The sequence below is a fragment of the Apteryx rowi genome, unplaced genomic scaffold (assembly GCF_003343035.1).
Source record: "Apteryx rowi isolate R43461 unplaced genomic scaffold, aptRow1 scaffold_634, whole genome shotgun sequence".
In the NCBI taxonomy this organism is placed as follows: Eukaryota; Metazoa; Chordata; class Aves; order Apterygiformes; family Apterygidae; genus Apteryx; species Apteryx rowi.
Window position 1 is genome coordinate 462,010 of NW_020450910.1, and position 24,115 is coordinate 486,124.

At 37.2% G+C, this 24,115-nt stretch overlaps 1 protein-coding gene across 10 annotated transcripts in view; it reads left to right on the forward strand.

The window, feature by feature from the left end:
- The window catches only part of CAMK2D (calcium/calmodulin dependent protein kinase II delta), a 174,693-nt gene extending 155,692 nt beyond the window's left edge, over positions 1–19,001 (forward strand). For 6 of the 10 annotated variants that reach the window (XM_026084314.1, XM_026084310.1, XM_026084308.1 and 3 more), the window contains 5 exons: positions 8,998–9,073; positions 10,211–10,305; positions 11,899–12,127; positions 16,332–16,381; positions 16,928–19,001. In XM_026084314.1, the coding sequence (XP_025940099.1) occupies positions 8,998–9,073; positions 10,211–10,305; positions 11,899–12,127; positions 16,332–16,338 (407 nt within the window). In that variant the 3' untranslated portion in view covers positions 16,339–16,381; positions 16,928–19,001. Of the gene's footprint in view, positions 1–8,997; positions 9,074–10,210; positions 10,306–11,898; positions 12,132–16,331; positions 16,382–16,927 lie in introns of those variants that run through there. The other 4 variants (XM_026084318.1, XM_026084312.1, XM_026084317.1 and 1 more) reach the window with 2 other exon arrangements.
- The last annotated feature ends 5,114 nt before the right edge of the window (positions 19,002–24,115 follow it).

Genomic DNA, 24,115 nt, shown 5'->3' on the forward strand with positions numbered 1-24,115 from the left:
AGATGGGCATGGCATTGGTAGTTTGTTTGCTGGTAGAACAGCAAAGKCCTCACCAGAGCGTTTTTTGTTTTGTCTATAAATTAATTCTGAAATTCTTTAGAGTGGAGGGAACTTGTGGGTTGAAACTGGGAATAATTTCTTAAGAATGTAGGCTCTGTTTGCCAGATACTGGTCCTGCATCCTGTGTATATTAGGATAATTCCACTGATGCTAAGAATGGGCCCTTTAAAACATGAGCTGTGTGTAATTGGCCTGAACCTGATCTTAAATTTGAGTGGAATTTTTGCTGAGTGTTGCTAACAGAGGTGAAAGGAGAATCAGTTCCAGAGATTATGGGCTGTCTCAGGTCACAACTAGTGGCAACTATTGCTAAAAAAAACTAACTTTATTCTTAGGGAGGTGCAGGATAGTTGGGCAGTGGCATCTTGGAAATCCATTGACACTGACAAGTGGAGCACTGCTGCACGATGAAAAAATTACTCTTAATTCTTTATATTACTGTTTTGACAAGTGGGGATCAAATTACTTTTTTTGTAGTTGTAAAAACACTACTAAATCAGGGATTGACCATCTAATGGCACAAAGAAATTAATGATAAATCTGTCAAAGTGGCAGTGGACAAAAGTATGGAATTGCTTGCCCAGAGAGTAGCAGAAGCTATTTTTGCAGTGCAGCTTTATGCTACTCTGTCAGGAAGTTTTAGCACCATGACTATATTACAAACTAGAACTACAAATACTGACAGTTCAAGCTGGACAGAACCTTAGCAATGGGAGGAATTAATAGGAAAGACAAGGACTTGTATAACTTTCAAAGCTATCAGTAACACATCCCATATGGGTTTTGTTCCATCTGTAGCATATATCCCCAGAAAATCCGTTATGTACCCTGAAATTTGCCCGTTTGAATTCTCGCTGCCTTGCATTCCCTGCTTCATTGTCCAAAGTTAAGAGTGCTAAGGCCACTGTTAATATTTAAAGGTAGATGTTAATACCTGTTTTGTTACTGAATTTAGGACCATAGGAACCTAGAAAAAAAGTGAATTATTTTAGTTTCCCTGAAAGAGTGCAGTATATAAATGGCGTAGTAGATATTATGACATTTTAGGAAAGTGAACGATCACTCATTTATTCTGTTCATTCCAATACTGAATTGGAGAAACAAGCAAGCTCCTTCGCCACTTTGTTCCGCAAAATTAATTTCTCAAAACTCCTATAAAAGCTGCAGATAGAGTCCAATTTAAGTAATACAATGATGATGCAGTTAAACAACCATCTGCTTTATGCAAAATAATTGTTAAATGTTATCCTGATTCTGCTCGGTTACAAGACAGAAAAAGTCTTAGGGGAAACTATATTCTGGTAATGCTAGTTGGAAACATGGTGGTGCTACTACATCTGGTGGTTAGCTTGYCAGCTGAGTTTTGTGTAAATGATTTACAGATCTGAATTTTGCAGAGCTCTGTGTAGGAGGTTATAGTTTTCATATTTGAATAATTCTGGAATATAGAATTTTTTGAGCTTGCCAAAATAATAATAATAGGGTAAAATAGGGCAAAACTGCTGAAGTTATCTCAGTATCTGAATATGCACCAGACTCACTTGTATTTTTTATTCTTTATGCTTGGAAATACCTTTTCCCAATAGCTGTGGTATTTAAGTTAGTTCACTGATTAACTTTAGTGATCTCGGCAACTGTAAAGTCCCTGTAACTTCATCTGTCCTAAATTATGCTACAGTTTTAGAAAGTAAGATTCTGGTGTGATATGATTTTAGAAATGGCTGTGATATGCTGTGTTTTCTATAGCTTTAAATTTAAAAGGAATTAGCAGTCCTGTGACCTGAGAAAATTCGGAAAACCACAAGAACGTATTGTCTACCATGAACAGTAGGATTAATTCAAGTACAAGTAAAAAGAACTTAATTTTGAAGTGCTGAGAGAAGTTTGAGACAGTCTTCCATGATCTTTTTTGAATAAATGTGAGGAAGAAAACCAGGCAAAAAAGTACTAATAAAGATGAAAACTGTATTTAGCTAAGTGATGCCATTAGCAACTGTACAGTACCTGGTTCGACTACAAACCTGAATGTGGTTAAAGAACAACTTCTACAATTTTGGGCAAGGAACCTTGGCAGGAACAGAAAAATTAAATATATCTATAGGAATTGAAACTGTTGTTGAAGGAGGCAAACCCATATATTTTAGACTAAACGTGAAAGCGGTAGAATATTAATGATAACTTGAACAAAAGGTATCGAATGATGCATACTTTTCAGGAAAGGCAGAAATAAACATATTGTAGTCGACATTAGTGGTGTGATAGGCTATCAAGGTCAAAACTACTGGCCTGGATAACAGAAAACGAATCCACTTCAGCTAAAATCATTTTGAAATGGAATTTTGTTGGGATAGTACTAATGATCTATTTTAGAATATTGAGGCAGATTATAGAGACCTCTGCAATACTGTTATAAGCTATTATGAACTATTGGAGTTGTTTACATTTGGCAGACTGATACTCACCAGAAAAAAAGATTGGAAAATAACTATAAAACAGCTGTGTTCTTACAGCTATGAATAAGTCTCACTAGCAGTGAACAATATTTTAAAAAAATCAATGCAAGTTAGTACTACTGAGACTTTTTTTGTAAATTACAGGGATGTTACACTGAGCTTGTCAGAGAGTATGACATAGGCTCAAGTGATCATGATTTGATTCAATTCAAATTAAATCACAGGAGAATTCAAGTTAGCAACTTTTCATTTTAAAAGAGCAAATTTTGAGAAACTAGAAGAAAAATCATATGGTGAAGTCAGACTAGAAAGTTTGGGTCAGGGCAGTCAGAGGCATATGCAATTTCTTTATGACAAAATTGTCTGGAAAATTGGAAGGGCTCCAAAGCTTAACTGGATGAATAATCATATTTGACAGTCATTTTGTGATGATACAGTGGTAAGAAGGTGTGAACCGAAGTAATCTTCAGTGTGATCTCTGTATAGTATGGAACTTAATTCACCCTGTGTTTGCTAAGGTTTGGTGCTAAGTAGTGATGGGAAGGTGGTAAGCAAGAAGAATGTTGAGTGATTCTTAGATGCTAAAACTTGATAGATTTTCATCTGCTGTCACAGAAATGGGAAGAGGATGCTGTAAATGTAGTGTGTTGAGAAAAGAGAAGAAGTCAAGGAAGGATTATCATGTAGTTAAAAGTCCTAAGAAATAGAACATCTCAGTTCCAGGTTTTGGTGCTTCAGGGATAGGTTTTTAAATGTAGTGCAGTTTTCCTAGGAGTTAAACAGACAAATACCACATTTCATACATTCATTATTTGGGGTTTATTATTATTATCACAACACACCTCTCATTGCTTTTAAAGCATATTTAGATATTTAAAAGGCAAGAAATACAGAATTGAGTATTATTATTGGTTTTCCATTGTAAAATGCTGGTTGAAAACAAAAAGGTTTCTCTGACTGAAATAGTAGAGTGATTAGGTTGGGGTACAATTTGAATAAAAATGTGTACAGAGGCAAAGCCTATCAATGTCTTGGTTATCAGGACTTTAAACATTTTCTTGAGACAGCAGCCAGGCTCCATGATTAATGTAATGTGTTGAGAAACTGTAGTGTAATATCTTTTAACTGCAGTGACCATGATGAAGCTCTGTTCTGAGACTGTAAGGTGTTTTTTAATTAAAAAATAAATATTTGTGAACATTTGCCACAGAGTATAAATATTGGCATAATTATATGGTAACTCCAAGCAGAGACCATCTTTAGAAATAATTAGTTTCACGTAAATACAAAGAAACTATTTGCTGCATATGGCAAGTTGCTTAACATCACAATATGATAAAGGTTTAAAAGGAAATGCATTCATTGCATTTGATCTTGTTTGTCAGTATAAGCTGAAAAAATGATTTGCTGGGATACCTTTTCAGATATTTGCCTATATGCCTAATGAATTAAGTCTTCATTAGGCAAGTAGTACACCTCTATGTTTTCTGAAAGGTGAAAGATGATCAATGGCCTAAAAAACCCCCGCAAACCATCTACCCATATTATAAATTGTTGAATCAGAGTGAATCATTGGAATCAGCAGAGATTAGGAAAGGGATATTACTCACAAGATGATAACTACGATATCTTGGTTCAAATCAAAGTTTAAGATACTTGGGGCTGCAGGAGATGGGATGAGGGGCAAGCCTCAATCTTATGTACACAAAATTTTGATAACTTCTTCAATGATAAAGGAGCATACCTTGTCATCTGAGAATCATGGTATTTTTCATGTACATCTGAGATTCAATCAGTCATTTATTTTTGCAGCACCTTCTTTTATGGCTTCATAGAAATTACTTCTGTGGAATATTTGTGGAATAAATTTTAAGAGAAATTATCAACAGAGTATTTTTGAATGTTGATGTGAATAGAATTTTTTTGAAAAAATGTTCTGTGACATTTGCTGTATTCCCCTCTGCTTCTGCGGCAGCAGCACGTGCTGTAGAGTTGAATGACATCTGTGCATCCCCATATGCAGAGTCTGTTTTACAGTACAGGATAAAATTGCTAGTCTGTTCCTCATTCTTTCAAATTTGGTTATTTTCAAGGTATGGAAATAGTATTAATGGCTGTATGCTTTCCATCTAATTGCTGTTTGTTGGGACCCTGTTCTGATTAGAAATGAAGCTAGGTCCCTCACATTGTGCCATTTGTTTTTAGCAGGTCATGTCACCTTGATAAGAACTGTACTATATTAAAATGGGTAGGATTTGTCTCCCCAGATTTAGATATTCACAATGTAGATACCTATATTTGAGTTAGTTGTCTAGACCCACTTTATAGTCAATGCAAAGAAATACGCCAGATGAGTCACACTAGTCTTAGACATCTCTTTTAGGATAAGATGAATTGTGCCCAGAAAGTGCTTATTTTTCTCCATTGACTGTAAGGCAGGGGAGTTGAGACAACAAACTCACTTGTCTGTAGTTATAGTTGTCTAAAATTGGGTGAGATGAATTCCATCTGATGTATACAAAGGTATGTAGTTAAGAGCACTGAGTTCAAAAGTTTTAAGGGTGTTATCCTTGATAAATAACATGTGAGCAAGTAAGAAGCAGAATTATTTTAATAATCTCCTTGTTCATGTGCTAATTTATAAACTGGCTACCTCATTCCTCTGAAAAAATACTTTACTGCTTAGCAGGGATGTCACAGTTACCAGTTTTAAACAAAACGATAGTAAGAGGTATGCAGTTCTGTGATTTGAGTATTAGTTGAAAGCTGGGTATGGTTGGACTTTGCTATGGGTCTCAAGACCCTATTGCAAGTGCTCTCTACACTGTACTTGTTTGATAAGAAGCTACTTTCTGAAAGACTGAAATATGTGATCTTTATTTTTATGCTTCACTAGTATAATGACTGTTCCTAGGGTGATTTTGTGTTAAAAGAAACCAAGGAACACTAAAATCAGAGAGTTTCTAGTTTTATAAAATCAGTGGCCATAATTAATAACCATTCCAGTACAGTAATTATGTAGCCGATCATTTAGAGTAAAAAGATACTCCAGTCTCTGAATGGACCTTAAGGAATTTTAATTATTTCAGAACAAACATGTTGGTGTCAATTTTCAACAAAGTCCTGGGAAATACGGTGGTGAGCCTGTTGTCAGGGGTTCTTCTGTGTTTTTCACTAAACATGTAGTATCTGATATCTCTGTTTTTGAAAACTTCATTTGCACATATCAACAGCTCATTTTTATTCTACATCTTCTCTCTTCACTTAAAATACTAAAATATCGATTCTCTATGATTCTGGTAGAATGAGCTTACTAGTGTTGCTTGGAGCTACAGGACAGTAAGAAAAGCTCCACAGTTCCCTCCAGGAATAACAGTTTTTGTTGCTATTGTAATTTTTTTCTCTGGTACTTTACAGGCATACCTCATTTTATTGCACTTCACTTTATTGCGCTTCGTGGATATTGCGTTTTTTACAAATWGAAGGTTTGTGGCAACCCTGCATTGAGCAAGTCTACTGGCACCATTTTTCCAAAAGCATGTGCTCACTTTGTGTCTCTGTCACATTTTGGTAATTCTCGCAATATTTCAAACTTTTTCATTATTATTGTATCTGTTATGGTGATCTGTGATCAGTGATCTTTGATGTTACTATTGTAATTGTTTTGGGGCACCACGAACCGTGTCGGTATAAGACGGTGAACTTAATCGATAAATGTTGTGTGTGTCCTGACTGCTCCACCGACCAGCCAATCCCCCGTCTCTCTCTCTCTCCTTGGGCCTCCCTGTTCCCTGAGACACAACAATATTGAAATTAGGGCAATTAATAATCCTACAATGGCCTCTGAGTGTTCAAGTGAAAGCTAGAGTCACACGCCTCTCACTTGAAATCAAAAGGTAGACATGACAAAGCTTAGTGAGGAAGGCACGTCGAAAGCCAAGAGAGGCCGAAAGCGAGGCTGCCTGCACCAAACAGGCAAGGTGTGAATGCAAAGGAAAAGTTCTTGAAGGAAGTTCAAAGTGCTACTGCAGTGAACACAAGAATGATAGGAAAGTGAAACAGCCTCATTATTGATATGGAGAAAGTTTTAGTGGTCTGGATAGAAGATCAAACCAGCCACAACATTCCCTTAAGCCAAAGCCTCGTCCAGAGCAAGGCCCTAACTCTCTTCAATTCTATGAAGGCTGAGAGAGGTGAGGAAGCTGCAGAAGAAAAGTTTGAAGCTAGCAGAGGTTGGGTCATGAGGTTTCAGGAAAGAAGCCGTCTCCATAACAAAAAAGTGCAAGGTGAAGCAGCAAGTGCTGATGTAGAAGCTGCAGCAAGTTATCCAGAAGATCTAGCTAAGAGAATGGATGAAGTTGGCTACATCAAACAACAGGCTTTCAGTGTAGATGAAACAGCCTTCTATTGGAAGAAGATGCCATCTAGGACTTTCATAGCTAGAGAGGAGAAGTCAATGCCTGGCTTCAGAGGACAGGCTGACTCTCTTGTTTGGGGCTAATGCAGCTGGTGACTTTAAGTGGAAGCCAATGCTCATTTACCATTCCAAAAATCCTAGAGCCCTTAGGAATTATGCTAAATCTACTCTGCCTGTGCTCTGTAAATGGAACAACAAAGCCTGGATGACAGCACATCTGTTTACAACATGGTTTACTGAATATTTTAAGCCCACTGTTGAGACCTACTGCTCAGAAAAAAGATTCCTCTCAAAATGTTACTGCTCATTGACAATGCCACTGGTCACCCAAGAGCTCTGATGGAGATGTACAATGAGATTCATGTTGTTTTCATGCCTGCTTACGCAACATCCATTCTGTAGCCCATGGATCAAGGAGTAAATTTGACTTTCAAGTCTTACTGTTTAAGAAATACATTTCGTAAGGCTGCAGCTGCCATAGTGATTCCTCTGATGGATCTGGGCAAAGTAAATTGAAAACCTTCTGGAAAGGATTCACCATTCTAGATGCCATTAAGAACATTTGTGATTCATGGGAGGAGGTCAAAATATCAACGTTCCCAGGAGTTTGGAAGAAGTTGATTCCAGCCCTCATGGCTGCCTTTGAGGGATTCAAGACTTCAGTGGAGGAAGTAACTGCAGAGGTGGTGGAAATAGCAAGAGAACTCAAATTAGAAGTGGAACCTGAAGGTCTGACTGAATTGCTGCAATCTCATGATAAAACTTTAACGAATGAGGAGTTGCTTCTTAGGGATGAGCAAAGAAAGTGGTTTCYTGAGATGGAATCAACTCCTGGTGAAGATGCTGTGAACATTGTTGAAATGACAACAAACGATTTAGAATATTACACGAACTTAGTTGATAAAGCAGCGGCAGGGTTTGAGAGGATTGACTCCATTTGTGGAAGAAGTTCTTTTGTGGGTAAATTGCTATCAAACAGCATCAGTTTCTCAAGAAGCAAGTTTTAAAAAGTAGAAGTCATTTTTCAAAGTGAAGCCAGTCAGTTTTTTGTCTTCTGAAGGTTTCTTAATACTTTGTTCTCCTAGAGTAAGTGATATTACTAATACATAACACAGCGCAAGTTTTTTTACTTCACATTGTTTTAGTGTAACTATCAACATTAAAAAATACTGAACTGTTAGCTTATTTTTTTGCCAATGGTTAAAGGAGAAACGTTTCACATACTTTGCCGTTGAACTACATGCATTTGCAAATACCGCTTGAGTTTGAAGGTTCTTACTAGAAAATTTATATTCTGCTAGTTGTTTTTATTTTATTATATTTCTGTTAATATTTAGCATTTATTATTATTATTTAATAGTTGTACTGTAGTACCCCCAAATGGTCTGACTGAGATTTGTTTTAACCTAGATGTGTTAGGCATTGTACAAGCAAAGTATAGTTGCAGTCACTGTCACCGAAGTCACTGTATTGTAGTTAGACCTGCGTGTGTGTGTATATATTATGTGAAATCCACGGGGCTTTGCACCAAGCAATTTTGATTATAGACTCAGGGCCTAAATTCCTCTTTACTTAAATGTACATGTTTGGCCAAAGAGAAACTAAGYGTTACAAAGATTTCTGAAAATCAGCATTATACGCTTACAAGCTAAAAGGGTCCATGTGCATATGAATTGTTAGTGTATCACTTATCGATAATCAGCTTCCTTTAATTCAGAGTAAAGAGTTGGGCTTTGGGGGATTTGGTTTTTGTTTTGCTTTGTTTTTTAAACAGTAGGTTCTTCAATGAAGGAAAGAAGATTAGAACCATGATAGGGAAGTGGGTCATTGATCTTGACATGTGTTTAATTTCCTCATGAATATAGGAGTATGCTGAGGCCAAAATAGTGTAAAACAATAATTTAATATTTTGTCTTATGGTTATAGAAGAGGAAGAGAAATGGCAGTTGTATCAACTGAGGAATGACAGAATACCTTTGATATGGCTATTATTCTGACAGCCTTTCAGCTGTCACCTTCCACTTGGCTTTCCGTTTTAAGAATTGTTGTATTTATATCTCTCTCTAGCTCGTAAGCAAGAGATTATCAAGGTTACTGAGCAGTTGATTGAAGCTATCAACAATGGGGACTTTGAAGCTTACACGTAAGTTTTGGAGAGAGTGAGAAGATTTGATGTTTCTGTGGGTGTGTGTGTATGTGTACGTATGTATTGTTAAAGTTCATTCTCAAATGCCCCCAAGAAAAATAGGACTTGTTCATCACTGCATTGCATCAGCTTTACACTAGCCTTGTTGCCAGTTTCATGTGAGATGCTAGTGTAAATCTAATGTACTAACCTTGCGAGCCAGGATTATAATCCTGACACAAAATATGCAGTGATCTTTCTTGGTGTATGAAAGTAAAGTCATGTTTTATAACAGAAGTATTGATTGTATAGAGAGATTAGTACTTACCAGAATCCCATTTGTACTAAAAAGCATGAAAGACCATATGGCATTTAGGTTCCACCTGCCTCTACTGAACGCTGCATTTCTGTGTAAGAATTTGCTGAGCGAAAATGGACTGATTTCTGTCAGTTTTTCTGTGCAAAGTCACAAATCCATCATTGTGTCTCTTTTCTTCCTACCTTAAAAAAGAAATAGAGGAAAGATGCCTCATAAGCACTTTTCAGTGTTACTTTTGTTCTCCTCCTGTGTTTCTCTGGGTGGACTCTGCCTTGTTGTGGCATGAGCCTCACAATTAGACAATGTCACTGCTTTTCCTGTGACCCAGGCAGCCTTTTTAAAAACTTTCCAACATGACACTTTCATTTCATATAATCACATTAAAACCTTTGTTGTACAGATGTCAAGTGGAAGCTTATTCCAAATTCTTATCTAAATTTTAGCAGATTAAAGAAAAATAAAGATCTTACCTAAATAGTGGTGTCAGCCGTGAAAAATGTACTTTGGATTGCACAGAGGTAGGCAATTTTCAGAGGCACAAGTAGAATTTGATAGTATAGTACCATTAACTTGCAGGGCTGTCTTTGACAGTCTTCTGTCAAAAGATGATTTATGTTAAAACTGGTCCCTCTGCAGTAAGCTGACGAACTTTATTGATTTAGGTGAAACCAGAACTCCCATTACACTGCCTGTGTAAGTTCTGTTCTTTTCCAGTGTGATGTCACATGTAGGTAAAATTTCCTATGGGAATAAAGGAGACATTTAGAAAGAAATCTGTCCAGTGTTGTGTTAGATAACTGTATGTGTTTATTGCAACAGTTTCTTATTTTCCACAGAAAAATCTGTGATCCAGGCCTTACGTCTTTTGAACCTGAAGCTTTGGGTAACCTAGTAGAAGGGATGGACTTTCACCGGTTCTACTTTGAAAATGGTAAACATTCCTTTTTCATCTCTGTGAATCTTCACCTGCTCCTTGTGAATGTGTCTCTCTGATCATCAGCATTTTGGTTTGGGATTGTTTTTTCTTTTTATGTAATTGATTTGGGTAGAGGGGTTGTTATTTTTTCATTTGGAGTTCTGCTACGTCTGTTTTTCCCCTCTGTTTCTGCTGCATTCATTCAGACATCATAGGGGACTTCAGACAGTGGAAGAAAGTTTCAGGTATTTGGAAAGGGAAATTTAAGATGTGTAAAAGAAAAATAAGATATGTAGACAAATGATTCTCATAAATTGTTTTCCATTGCTGAAAAGAGAGAACATCACAGTGTGTGTATATTTACAAGGAAAATCACTAGTTCATGTGGTTAGAGAGTTACAACTGGAAGTCAGCATTTGCAATGAGTTTATAATGACTGTTACTGTTTTATGTTTTGGGGAGGACCCTGCAGTCAGTCGGTCTATACTGCTGAGGATCTGATCAGCTTTTTTTGTATTGGTCTCTGTATGCTTGTATATATATTTAATACAAACATGTCTGCTATAAAAAAAAGAAAAATTACCCAAAGATTGGATTTAATAATGCACTGGGGGATCATGCTCTGTAGGTAACTTTTAGAGCAGACTTGACTCAAAAGGAAATAGAATATTATAAATGAAGACACTAGCTCGTACAGCAACTTCTGAGAAATGTCTGAGCATAAAATGGGATTATGGTATTCCTAAATTCTCTTCTGTATCTAAAATAGATTTTTCCATATTTTTGCTTAAAATTTTTACTTTCATTGCCTCTTTTTTTTTTTAATTTTCATAGATATCAGCACTTAATAAAGTATCTCACAGGAGTAAGTTAAAAGCTGAAGGTCATTAACTGTAAATATTAACTACAAATGTCATTATACACAGTAGTGACCATTGGAAACTCAAGATGGTGAGCCTTCTTAGTATAGTCATATTTACCAAAATGAAACACATGGTGACAGCTTGCACTTTATACCAGAGTCTCCAAACAATTGTATAACATCTCACCAGGATGATCATCATGTTGAAATATGACCAGAGACCTAATCAGATAGTTTTAATAAGGATAGCAGATTAGAAATAAGAAATGCCAAATTAATTCTTTTTTGTCACCAGGATTCAAAAAGGTATTTTGCAGTTATTGCCATTAAAAATAGTAAGAAACCAAATATTGGGATTCTTCCAGTGAGCTCACTCCTAGAGCAAAGAAAAGGAAGAAATGTTTAATAGCATGCCTATATATATCTATATCTATATATCACTGCTAGTTAAGATGCCCTGGAACTGATTAGGGTCAAATAATTGTCTATGGACAATTATTGAAACTTGTTTGGCATCTACATGGATAAAATAATATATACTATTAAAAATTCAATTGGTTTTCTTATGGAAAAGGGGAAAATATACTTCCTGCTGCGACTGTACTCCTTTCTACAATATATTTGAGCTAGTTGTGCATGATTATTAGTAAATGGTTTTTATTACTTAGTATATATTTATTACTTAGTATCTTATTACTTAGTATTTTTATTACTTAGTATCCTCTGTGTGTGTGTTTGTTTCCTAGCTTTATCCAAAAGTAATAAGCCAATCCACACCATTATCCTCAATCCTCATGTCCACCTTGTGGGTGATGATGCTGCCTGCATTGCATATATACGGCTGACACAATACATGGATGGAAGTGGGATGCCAAAGACTATGCAGTCAGAGGAAACACGGGTCTGGCACCGTCGTGATGGGAAATGGCAAAATGTTCACTTTCACCGTTCAGGATCGCCAACAGTACCTATCAAGTAAGAAACAATTTCAAACTGCAAGTTTAAGTTACGTAGGTCAGACTAGATAGTCTAGTAGCTGGTTTTGGCCTTAAAGCCTATGAAACTGTCCTCTTGACAGTGTAATTTCTTTGTGCTCATTTATGCGATGTCAGTAGTGTGCATATAGTATTCGTGCAAATATTTTTAATAATAATGATTTTTGTTGTTGTCACTTTCAACTGTGATGCCTGATCTTAGTTCCTGAACTAAGAGCTTGAAAAGCAGAAAAATGTTTTAATGTAGCTAGCGCCTGATACAAGTCACACAAAATAGGAGTGGAAAATCTCATTAGAGGGATCAGGGAGGACAGAAGGAATAAAAAGTGATAGGATATATGGAGCTGTTAGAGCTGGCTGGAAAATTTCAAGAAGTAAAGTAACATTTTGCTGAAAAAATAAAATTTGAGCAATATTTTCTGTGATTTCCAGCCATCTCTACCCACTCAGGCCTAGCTGTGTTCTCTCCAAGTTGATCTTGAGCCAATTTATATATTTACTTTATAAATTAAGGCATACAAATATCTATCATGTTCTCTTCTCTTCTCCCACACTCCCTTTGCTGAACTGCTAGACAATCACTGATTCATAGTTATTTCCCACCTATGTGGGTAAACTTCAAATCTCTGCTGTTATCATTTATCTATTCAGTTCATTCTGGCATCTCTGCAAGTTGAGTCACAGCATGGCACCAAGGGTATGAGAGGGCATTCAAAAACCTGGATTCCTTGAGCCAGATTTTCAGCAGTGTAAATTAGTGCAGACTCATAGTTGCAATAACAAGATGAAGAGTCACAGCTTCTTCAAGAGGTTCTGCTCAAGTCCTTTGCTTTTTTTCTGCTTACAGCTTTCCCTAATGCTACCGTGTCCCTTGGGGCCCAAGCTTGTTGACTTCCTCTCTAAGTAGACACACTTGCATTAGACTGTTCCAAATTATACAGCACTCGTATAGGTTTTACTTTGCCCAGGTGCAAGTCCTTTATATAAGATGTAACTGCATTTGTATGAGGTGTCTTAGTGTGGATAATGGCTGAATTTGCCAGCATGAGCAATAGGGGCTTAGATTTCATCTTTACAGCTTCATCATGTCCTATAATTGACTTCTTGCAACAGCATTCTCCCATATGAAATAGTATTCTATCAAGTGAGAAATATAATGGAATGAAGTGTTAAACTTCACTGGGAATAAAATACTGGATTTTTTKGGGGAAAAAAGTAATTTGATTACCTAGTAATAACTACTGTATTTTATTTACAACTGTGAACCCAATGGGAGCAAGAAGCATGTCATCCTTTGGGTTTTTTGCATCCCAGCTGCACTGCCAGTATTTAAACAGATATTATTGAAAGAGTAGTTATATATGCTTGAAATGTAATGTTACTGAGATTTTCTGGTGTTTTTGTAAAGGAGCTTTTTGTCGAGGAGTCTGAGCTGGGTATCCAGAGGGGTAGTAAGCATAAGTGAAACAGGTTCACCTGGCCCAGTGCACCCTGGGCAGTAAGTGTTTATGTCAGAATGGCAGGCACTGGACTAGCACTCTTATCTTTTCCATTTGTTTGTTTTTTGCTTTTTTTTGTGGTCTGTTTTTTGTTTATGTGTTTTGTGTTGTTCTTTTTTCCTTCTTAATTTATTTAACTTATACTAAAGCATATTTATAGGAAATAATCATGAAGATACAAGAACAAGGTAGTTTATTACACTTATTCTTAGGCACCAAACCCAGAAGGGAACAAAATAACCATCTTACGAAGATGATCAGTATAGACTTTTTTTATAGATTATAGAATCTTCCCAGTAATTCCTGTACTGAATAGATTTTGCAGCTCCTTCTGTTTGAGGTACAAGTGTTGTAATAGGAGCCTCAATATTCATGTAACATGTAGCATGTGAGATGGGTTGTTGTGTGCTCTGTTCTGCACCTACTGCTCCTATGAACACTTGCCAGAGCTGGAGTTTCTCTGGAATTTACAGGGTTCATCTAGCTACCACAGAGTAACTCCTGGCCCTGAGATCGCACAGAGAGAAGGCAAATCTCAGGAAAATGCAGATGTGCATTCAGATCTGAGATTTGCCCCATAAAAGCTGTGCCAGTATTCAGGACTCATGTAATGTCAGTTTTTTACTGCTGCTCATGCTTTCTAATTGAAATAAGAGTTTCTGGGGCTACTAAGGATAGAATGGGTGAGAGAAAAAGGCTGAGAAACAATTTTTTTGAGCCCAGAGGCTCGTGTCTGTGTCTGAGGGCGTTCTGAGCTTGTGGAGTCAGACAGAAGAAGAGATTTCGGGATTTTGAGAATGTATCTGAACTGAAAAGTTCACATAGGAGAAGTAGTGACTCAAAGCCTTAGCACACAGCTAGGGTTTAAGGAGAGATGCTCTGAGATTACAGTACAGCAATAGATAGATCCTCTGTTAGCACTGGCAACATCATTGTGTAAATCCCTCACCTAACCCCCATTTTAAATTCAGAGGGTTTTTTTGAACTTGCTTCTATTACTATTCTAAAATATCATTGTTCTGATGGTTAAAAGCCTTACTGTCAAGCCTAAATTTTTGTCATACACAATGTATCCTTGATTATTCTTATTTCATCATTGTTCTCCTTTAATACTGGAGATAGACATGCAGATAGGAGGTATTGTATATGAAGGGCGACTAAGATTGCTTCTCATCTTCCATTTTGGTAGGGTAAATAAACTGTGCTTCCTTGGTTGGCTTTGTAGGATAGAATCTCCATTTTCCTAGTTACCTAAATAGCTCTCTGCTATGTCTTTCCTGGTTTAAGGTTTGTCTTCTCACTAGCTTGAGTTCATCTGAAATACTGCATACGGTTGTGATCAGGTGTTAGCAGGGTTTTATTTGTCTTCACAGTTACTTCCTTCTCTCTGCTAAGGATGCCATGTCTGTTATGTTCTAGCATGATTTCTATGCTTTCATCATCTATATCACATTAGCAGATCATCTGCAACAGACATGTATTTATCTTAATCTGTCATGTCAAACCAATGAGTTTATATAAACTTTGGCTGAGGGTGCAGCCCTATACTTCCTGTTATTAAACATAATGTTTGTGAATTAGCCAGTCCTCAAGGTTATTTTGTGGTTCTTGTACAATACTAGCTTTTTCCTCTGTATTTATAATGCCTTCCACCTTTGTGTAAATGAACTACATGAGATGGTCCTACTGCGTGCGCTCAGGTCATTAACAAAGAGTAGTGAGTCTGCTGTACCCTGCTAGTTCCCCTTTCAGCCCAAGCATTGCCATTTTTCTTTCAGTTATTTTACTTTGCATTCTTGCTTTAATCCCCATCTTCTCAAGTTTAACTGTTAGTTTCCCATGTGGTACCATGTCAGGATTCACCTTCTGTAACTATCATGACTATCATAATGTCATGACTATCTTTTAGAATGTCTTGAAGTTCACCTTTACTTTTCCCAGTGAAACCAGTAGTGCATAAATAACTCCAGTTTAGAAAATGACAGAAGTGTAGTTAAAGTATTGCTCCATATTATTGTTCCTCTCTTCTTGTATTTGAAGTTTTTGCAGTTTACAATTATTTATTTCATTATTATCGATATGTAGTAGTTAATAATGACCCTTATGCAATAGAAAGAGAATTTTATGCACATTGTCTGAAGAAAATTTTCAAATTTAATGAACTTGCAAAAGCAATTATAGCTGTGATCAGCTATAAATCTGAGGACAGAATCAAGCTCTTTGGTAGCTATAGGTACCAGAAAAGGAGATGCTTCCATATGGCAATTAATTCTGGAGATGAGTATGAGCACAAATTTCTTTCTATTATATATATAAGTTTTATTTGTATTTTTTACTGTGAGACAGACCAGCAACAACTGACAAACTTTGGTTTCTGTCTGGTCCATTGCTTCTCTCTATTTGGGTGGTTTGATTGATAGTAGATCTTTCTCTGTATTCAGTGTTCTTAAGAATTTATTGTGCTAATGTATTTTTGCAGAACTGTGTCTGCATATAAACAAAGAGTGGTCTAAAATACCTGCAGTCACAGGTCTATTGGACCTCAAACTGACTCCCAAAGCTAAATTTGGATTCCCAGGCTTATACTCACTCACTGATCACACCTTTCGCTTTGTTATACTTTCATAACTTAAATACCAAACAGCAAGAAGACTTAAGTAAAGAGTTTCTTCTGTGTTTGTGCAGTGCCTAGCACAGCGGAATCCCAGTCATGACTTCGGCCCCTAGATGCTACGGTAATGCAAATAATATTAACAAGCTGAATTAGTTATCTGCTTTCTTACGCATTTCTTTTCTTTCATTTTCTCTTTACATAATGCTTCTAGCATGTCTTGCATGTAAATGACACCTGGGTCTTCCTTGCTATTCAGTTCAATTTTTGTACGAGAATCTCAGTCTGTGGCAGTGTCTGTAATGCACACATTAAGGAAGCAAGTTAAACTCAAAGGGAGGTTCACTTTTGAATTCTGACCTCCCTCCTTCGAGAAACTGATTAAGGCAATTTCACGATCTGCCTCAGTTTCCCTTTTTCTTTTAACAGCTTCTCTGGCATGTTGTAAAGATTAAAAATGTCTGTAAAGTGGTTTGAAAAAATAAGAGTGTTTTGCCTGAGTGTGTGGGGTTTTTGTTTTTGTTTCGTTTTCTTCGCAATATTGTGTTAAATGATCTGGAGAAGATTTTGTTTAATAGTATTAGCTAACACTTGAGCATGTATTGTTATCTGGTGGTGATGTTAACCTCAGTAATGGCAATCTTTTTTTTTTTCTCCTTCCTCCTTCTAGCTAAAAATATCAGCGGTGCCGCTCTTGCATTATCTGTACCCAACGCGCCTGGTTGATTACCATCTTGGCCATCCTGTTCTCTTCATGCATGTTTCTGAGTGCATGAAGTTGTGAAGGTTCTTCATGTAACACATTTGTGATGCACCATTTTGCTGCATATTCCATCTGTACACTGTAAACATTTCAATGAAGGTGATGTTCCATGCAAATAGAAAATAGCAAGGCATAAACGTCAAACATTTGGTGTACAGCAGTAGATACAGAATACATTTGTCATTTTTTCTCCACTTATGCCAAGTTTTGACAGACAACTTTAAAAACTATCCCGTTTATTTAAAAAAACAAAAAACAACAAAAAAAAAACAAAAAAAAAACCTCCCTCAAAAATACGTTTACCTTCTTTTTTTAAGAACTGTTTTTTGACTCCTCCTTTTTCCCCAGGTTCTTGGATTTTGCTTTGGTTCTGGTAGAAAGGGATAGGATTTCCACTGACAGCTCTGTTACTGTAAAACAGATTTTTATTATGGCATGCAGATGGACAAAATTGCTGATAAATGTGGAAGTGATCATATCTTGGCTTTGTTCTGACTGAAGCCTTCTTAGTTATTAGTCTGTGTAAACTGGAAAAATCTCATCATTTGCTGGCTTGGTCAGTTCTGAATTAACTGTCAATGATCTGGCTAGTCAGCAACTTCTTTTTTTTCTTTGAGTCTTCACCTTTGCTTTCTTACTATGCTAATTGAAAATTTATATTGGATGATAAAGCAAAATTAAAAATTGTGAGGAACTAAGTGATGATTGAGAGGCAGGTTTTGATTATTGAAATGGATAAAGAAAAACAAATTTTTATCGCTTTTAGGGTGTACTGTAAATTTAAGGAGGCTTTAGAACATTTTAAAATTTTGTTTAAGCTATAGTCCAGTTGTGTGGTTAGTATACTCTAGAAATATTAGGCCTTAAAAGCTCAGTATGAAGAGTTTATTTACTTTCCAATATAGCTGTTGCTTTTCTGGAAATATATTATGAATACACCAGGTTTCTAATAAAACTGTAACACTTTACCACAGGTTTATTTGTTCCCCCTTCCTCTCTCCTCTCCCTCCCCCCCAGTTTGCTCTTGGCTTATTAAAATCATTGCACAGTGTACAATATTAAGGAAAACAATTTTTGCAGCATTACCAATTTGTTTTGGCTTTTTATTTGTTGCTGCAAAAATCTGTGCGCTGTGCAGGGAATGCTTTCATGTCAGTTTAGAACAGAAACTTTCTAACAGGGACTATTTTTGCTTCCCTTATGTATCTGTGAAAGTATATTCTTGCAAGCATGTAGATTTATTCCCTTCCAGTTTTAATAGAAAAATACAGGGATTGATTATTTCTCTTTTTCATTTGTTAATTGTTTTATTACCAACAGGGCTAACTGTTTTCTGCAGCGCTGTATAGTGCATGATATCTCAATCAATGTTCTTTTTAGCATTTAACAATTTGCAACTCTGCAGTTGGAAGTTTTTAAAATGGGAAAGCTTCCTAATTTGTATAATTTCACCTTTCTGTATTGATTACTGATCAAAAGCAGTTCTTAAACGTTTTGGTGTTGTTACTAGTGGATGTATGGTAGATGGATTTAAGCTTCTCTGATAATTACTACATGATTTTAAACAATATATATTTAAAATAAGCATCTACAATAAATGTGTTGAGCCATATTAACCTGCCAATGGGATCTGTGAATAAAGTAATGGCCTCATTTTTTTTTCCTCATTAATTTTTTTTTTCGTGAAGCGGCTATAAGTGGCATAACTGTATTTAAAATTAACAAATTAGGTGTAGGGTGGTTTTTTATACTTCTAACATAGCATGTGGTGTTGACATATTACTGTAGATCAAGTTTGTCTTCCACATCAAGATGTGAGGAAATTGTGATTTGTTCTCTCCGCCACAATTGAATTACACACTTCTCTTCTGTCATTCTGAAACACTGCAGTTTACCATGGGACACAGTGTACATATTTCTTGCCATAATGGTAAATGATGGATATATTTAAGGATTAATAAATTTGTGATTTCTGCTGACATTGTGCTTGTGTTTTAATTTCACAATTAACTGGTTTTGCATTGGAGAATGTGTAGTGTCTGTTTGAATTGAGAAGTCAGAAACGTAGATACAGCCTCTTACAAGTCCAGCTTGCAATTTGAAGCTACAAATATTTGCTTTCCTGATTTGTCTTTTGATTAGTTCTTCCTAATTGCCTTTTCTAAGGACCTGATTATATACTGTTTATGCTGTACTTTCGTTGATGGTTTTTGCACATACCTTGTATTTGTAGGTACATATTGAGAAATGATTTAGGTAGTTTGCACTTTTCTGTAGCCTTCTTGCTGTGTTCCATATGCTTGACCTGTAACACAAGATGCTATAGGAGCATTATTGTATGCTTACAGTCGCAGAGCTTGAAGTGGATTGAAATAATTGGGATTTAAAATAATATACTAGTTTAAAATTTTTCATTATATACCTATTGTGATTTTTAGGGACTCAGCTTACGCTGAGCCACACTGGAAAAGAGTCCTTCATACCATTAGAAAAGAGGGGCTGAGTGGGCAGAGGAGAGAACAGAGCTTCAGTCTTTCATGGGTCATGAAATCCAGAGCTGGATTGTTTCTCTAGTTCTGTGCCAAGAGTAGCATGGCTATGAATCAGACCTATAGTTCTGGTTTCAGTGTGACAGTGATCCAGGTGTATTGCCTGTTGAAGGAGTGAGAGTATTGCTGTTCTGTGAAAAATTCAGCACTTAAAGAATACTTTTTTGGTGGCATTTTGCTATATATATATGTGTGTGTGTGTGTATGTATGTATATACGTATATATATGTGTGTGTGTGTGTGCACGTAAACAAAAACAAAAATGGTTATGAGAGAGCTCAGAGATTTAGACTATTTCAGTAAGCCTCAAAGGAAGTAAAAGTGGTTTAGTCTGTTGGGTCATTTTGTATTTTGTCRTATCACTTCTACCTACTTTGTTTACTCATTTTTTCTGCTCAATGCTGTTCCAGAAATCAGTTAGACTTCCATTTTAACTGTGCGTGCCTGCAGTAAGCTATTTGAAAGCACTGGAATTACTACTAATTTACAGGTATGTAGATAAGAAGAGTTGAACGTATAAAACATAATAGCTAGAAAGGGGGTGGGGAGAATATTTTTACTAAATACGAGGTTGAGGATTTGGGAGAGGGTAATTTTTTTATTGTTTCAGATGTCTTTTTATAGCACAAATGTTTTAATGTGCTGCCTCCTGGTGGCAGATTTCTGTAATCATGTTTTCTATTTAGGAGAGCACAAGAAGACGCTATTTGTTCTGAACAGAAAGGAACCCAGTGCTTTCATGCATTCTCTTTTTTAATGTGAGTAAGGACACAGAATGTTTCAGAGGCTGAAAATGTCCCTTTCCTGAATCTTGAATATACACTATACACATACCTGGAGGAATCAGACTGGTTCCAGTTTCTGAAAACAGGCTCACAGGACACAGTTAAGAAGATAAACATCTCTCTCCTAGAGTTGTATATAAAACCCAGAGTTCCTTGTCCCAAAGATTAACTTGACCGTTTCCTCCAGTGTGTTATTAATCCTTTGTAACGTATCGTCTCCTGGGAACATGTACTCTCAGAAAACTTAATTATTTCATTTTTTCAGGGCCTTTTTTTCTTTTTAAATTTGTACGGTTATTTTTTATATGCATTAACTCTTCAACTCATCTTAGGAAAAGACCATTAGTCAAAAAATTAACTGCATTAGCTGTGGGGGAATGATCCACATTGCTTCAGGAGATTCAGCTTCTTTCTTCCTTACAGATTACTGGTAAAAGACAGAGAGCTTTGGGTGAAATTCAAAAAGGATGCAGAGGGTTAAAAGTCCAGTGCCTCAATGTCTAACTTCTAAATGCCTGATTCCCCTGGAGATACCACTGAGCAGAGGCCTGATGTGCCTGTACAGGAGTTTGGGGAGGGTTTGATCCCCATGAGACTTATCTCTGCTGAGGACTATCTATGCCTGCTTTGTAAGGAATCCTATCTATAGCCAACAAGGACCCTTTCCTTCTCCCTGTCTTGCACAGATACTGGTGGCTGAACAGGACGAGCAGGAGTGTTGTAGGGAACTGCTTCCAAGATAGTGTGCATGTAAAATGAGGAGAATGCAGCAATTCTGCCTGTTTGTGTGCCCCAGAACAGCAGTACGAGACTGCTTGTATCCAGTGTATTCTTGTCCAGACTCTGAGCCCAGGCAAAAGGCATTACAGAGAGTAAGTTTGAAGAAGAGAATATTTAATCGCAGAGTGTGAGGGGGGGAAGCATCAGTTCAAAAAAGACATGTTGATAGACAGCAAGGTTTACAAGGTGAAGAGAAGGGAGACCTGTATATCCATGTTGCCAGAACCCAGCTATGGGACTGGACCCTTTTATGTACTAAGTGGGAATTTGGCCCTTGTGACCTTCCTCATAATGGCTTCTAATTAGTCAACATAGTTAGATAAGTGGGGCAAATGGCTGGGACAAAGTTCTCTTCCCTAGAGTGTTAAAACAGCAAGAGCTGAATCTGCATAGCCACAGGACGTCCTCCCAGAAGTCAACTTAAATTGCACTCCAGAATTTGTCAGTAATCTAATGCACCTCATAACAGCTAAATGTCCTTGAGGTCTAGGTCTTGTAATTACTCACATCTATTATGCCGTGAACTCAACCCGTAGTGGAAAGGTGCTATCTCATACAGAAAATAGTGGTACATGTCACCAGGTTTTCCTGCTAACTGTCAGGTATTTGCCAGTGTCATTGCAAGCCAGTGCAGGAGGGGGAGGGGAACAAAGTTGTAATAAAGAGCTTTTTGCATTGAAGGAGAGTTCATAGCAAACAAAACATCTCTGAGCAGAAAAGGAAGAGACCACTCCACCTTTTCACCACACCTTTTCCCACCTTTCTCAGGTATTCATAGCATAGACTCTTTGAGAAGACATCTGCCCCGGACCAAGTCACTGGTAATCACAGATCACTGAGTAACACGTGTAGTCAAGGGACCGTACTGGCAACAACCAGCCTTATAGTGGAGGTAAGAGCCCATATTCCTGTGCCTGACAGCTCATTTTTTAAGCAAAGATACTACTGAATGCTGGTATCTAAACTGAAGTGAAACCCTGAGGACGAAGAGGAGGTTGCTGCCAGACACACACCTCTGTGATGTTACAGCAAGGCACTAACTAAAACACCATATAAAATTGTTGCCATGCGCTATGCATTGGAAGCAGAGTAAGTACCAGGGCAAGAAACAAAGGTTTCAGCTATAGAACATGATGGTAGGATAAGGATGCTTACAGTTTCAGTGAAGAAAAAGTAAGAGTATATTAACACATTTGTGAAGGAGGATGCTCATGGACTACTGAGCTCTTCCCTCCCTTGCTCAAGAGTCATTTTGGGGAATTATTCTAGGACAAAGCAACTGCAAAGATTGAATTTCAATTGTATATAGAAATGATGTTACCTTAGATACTGATGATTTTGCCTACTCAGCCATGACATACTACTGCCCCATTTTTAGCACATATTCTCTTCCGGTTGATGTATATCTGTGTACTCTCTGTACTGGCTTTCTGAACATGGCAGCCACTACTTCAAATACGCTATACTACACGATTCTCAAAGAAAATTCCACCATTCTCTGCTAGATGATAGATCAGCCARAAGTTTTATGGAGCTCATTGTAGAAGCAAAATGGCATCAGCCCTAGAAACTGGTGTAGGAAGCAGCTGATGATCTGTGCTACAATTGTCTGCAAAGTGAGAGAGGCTATCATGGGCAAGAAGCTGCTCATCTTCCAGAGCATGGTATTGGGTCAGACAGCAGAGCTGCTCTGATCGATGTCACAGAAACTCTGACTTGTGCCCTGAATGAAACAGGTTGAATAGAGTGTTATAAAACCCCAATATGAAGGCTAGTAGAGACAGGGTCAGATTTGGCACTAGGTTCCCCGTCATGCTCAGCACGTATCCCTAGAACATGCACTTCATTTTATCTATCACAATTGTCCTTTTGCTCAGCAGGCCTGTCCTCCTTATCCTGACTACTCCTGACTAACCTCCTTTCTTATGATATCAGCTTAGTCCATTTGTCCCTGAATTGTCACAGTAGCCTGTGATAATAGGATGCTTTTCTAATAGTTCTCTTTGCTAAGCCACTGTGCTGAGTTGTGATTGATCTGTATGTCTTTCCGTTGTCAAATAATCTTTCTGTCTTGAATTCAGTTTTCACCCTCTTACTGTACATTTCTTTGCACTCCCATGTTTGTTTTCTGAGGATTGTAGGTGATGCCTCCACTTTGCACTGCCCTGAAGGAGGGTTTCGTGAACATTAGGAGCTTAGTGAGTTCTTGGCATACTTACTTTAACTTCCTTGGGCAAAATAGGTGTCTGAACATCTGCTCTCTGAACTGCACTAGAATTTTAGCATGAGCTGAGAGCGTAGCTACTCTGCCATCCTGTGAATGCCTCTGGGCATACAGTGAAACAAAATTTCAAGTGCTTTGGGTGCTTCAAAAATCATGAAATGTGGATACTGCTTTAGAAAGGGTAATATCTGAGCACTAGTTTTTAATCTCAATTTTGGATGTGGCTCCACTTCTGCCTGATTCCTGCTTCAGATTTCAGAGGCATTGCTAAGGGATGTAGTTTTTTATATTTACCTTTCCTTATTTGTAAATTCCTTTTTGAAGGGCTGTCTGGCAGAGCAGTTCCACCTTCATCTGGAGTAAAGCAGTTTTACTTGGGATGTAGTTAGTGAGCTGCAAGTTTCGCTTTGTTGAAAGTGTCTAAATGCTGAAGTGCCATTTTGTTTCCAAAAATCTAGGCTCCTGAATCACTGTAGTTCTCAAATGTTGATGCCTATGTTGCAGTATTACAATTTTCTTCTTTTTCTCCAAGGACCATGCAATCTTAAAAGGTCCCTTTTCTCCCCACCCCAGATACTTATTCCTACCTTTGACCACAGTTAAAAGCCAAATTTTTTAAAGAGTTTTTTTTAACCCAGGTCATTTTATGCATCTAGTTTGTAAGGTTATCTGACAAAAAGTTGCATCAGTGTAACAAAGCTTTGGGTGGGAAAGGATGGGATTCTTAAATCAGTTTTACCTCAGAAGAAGATACATA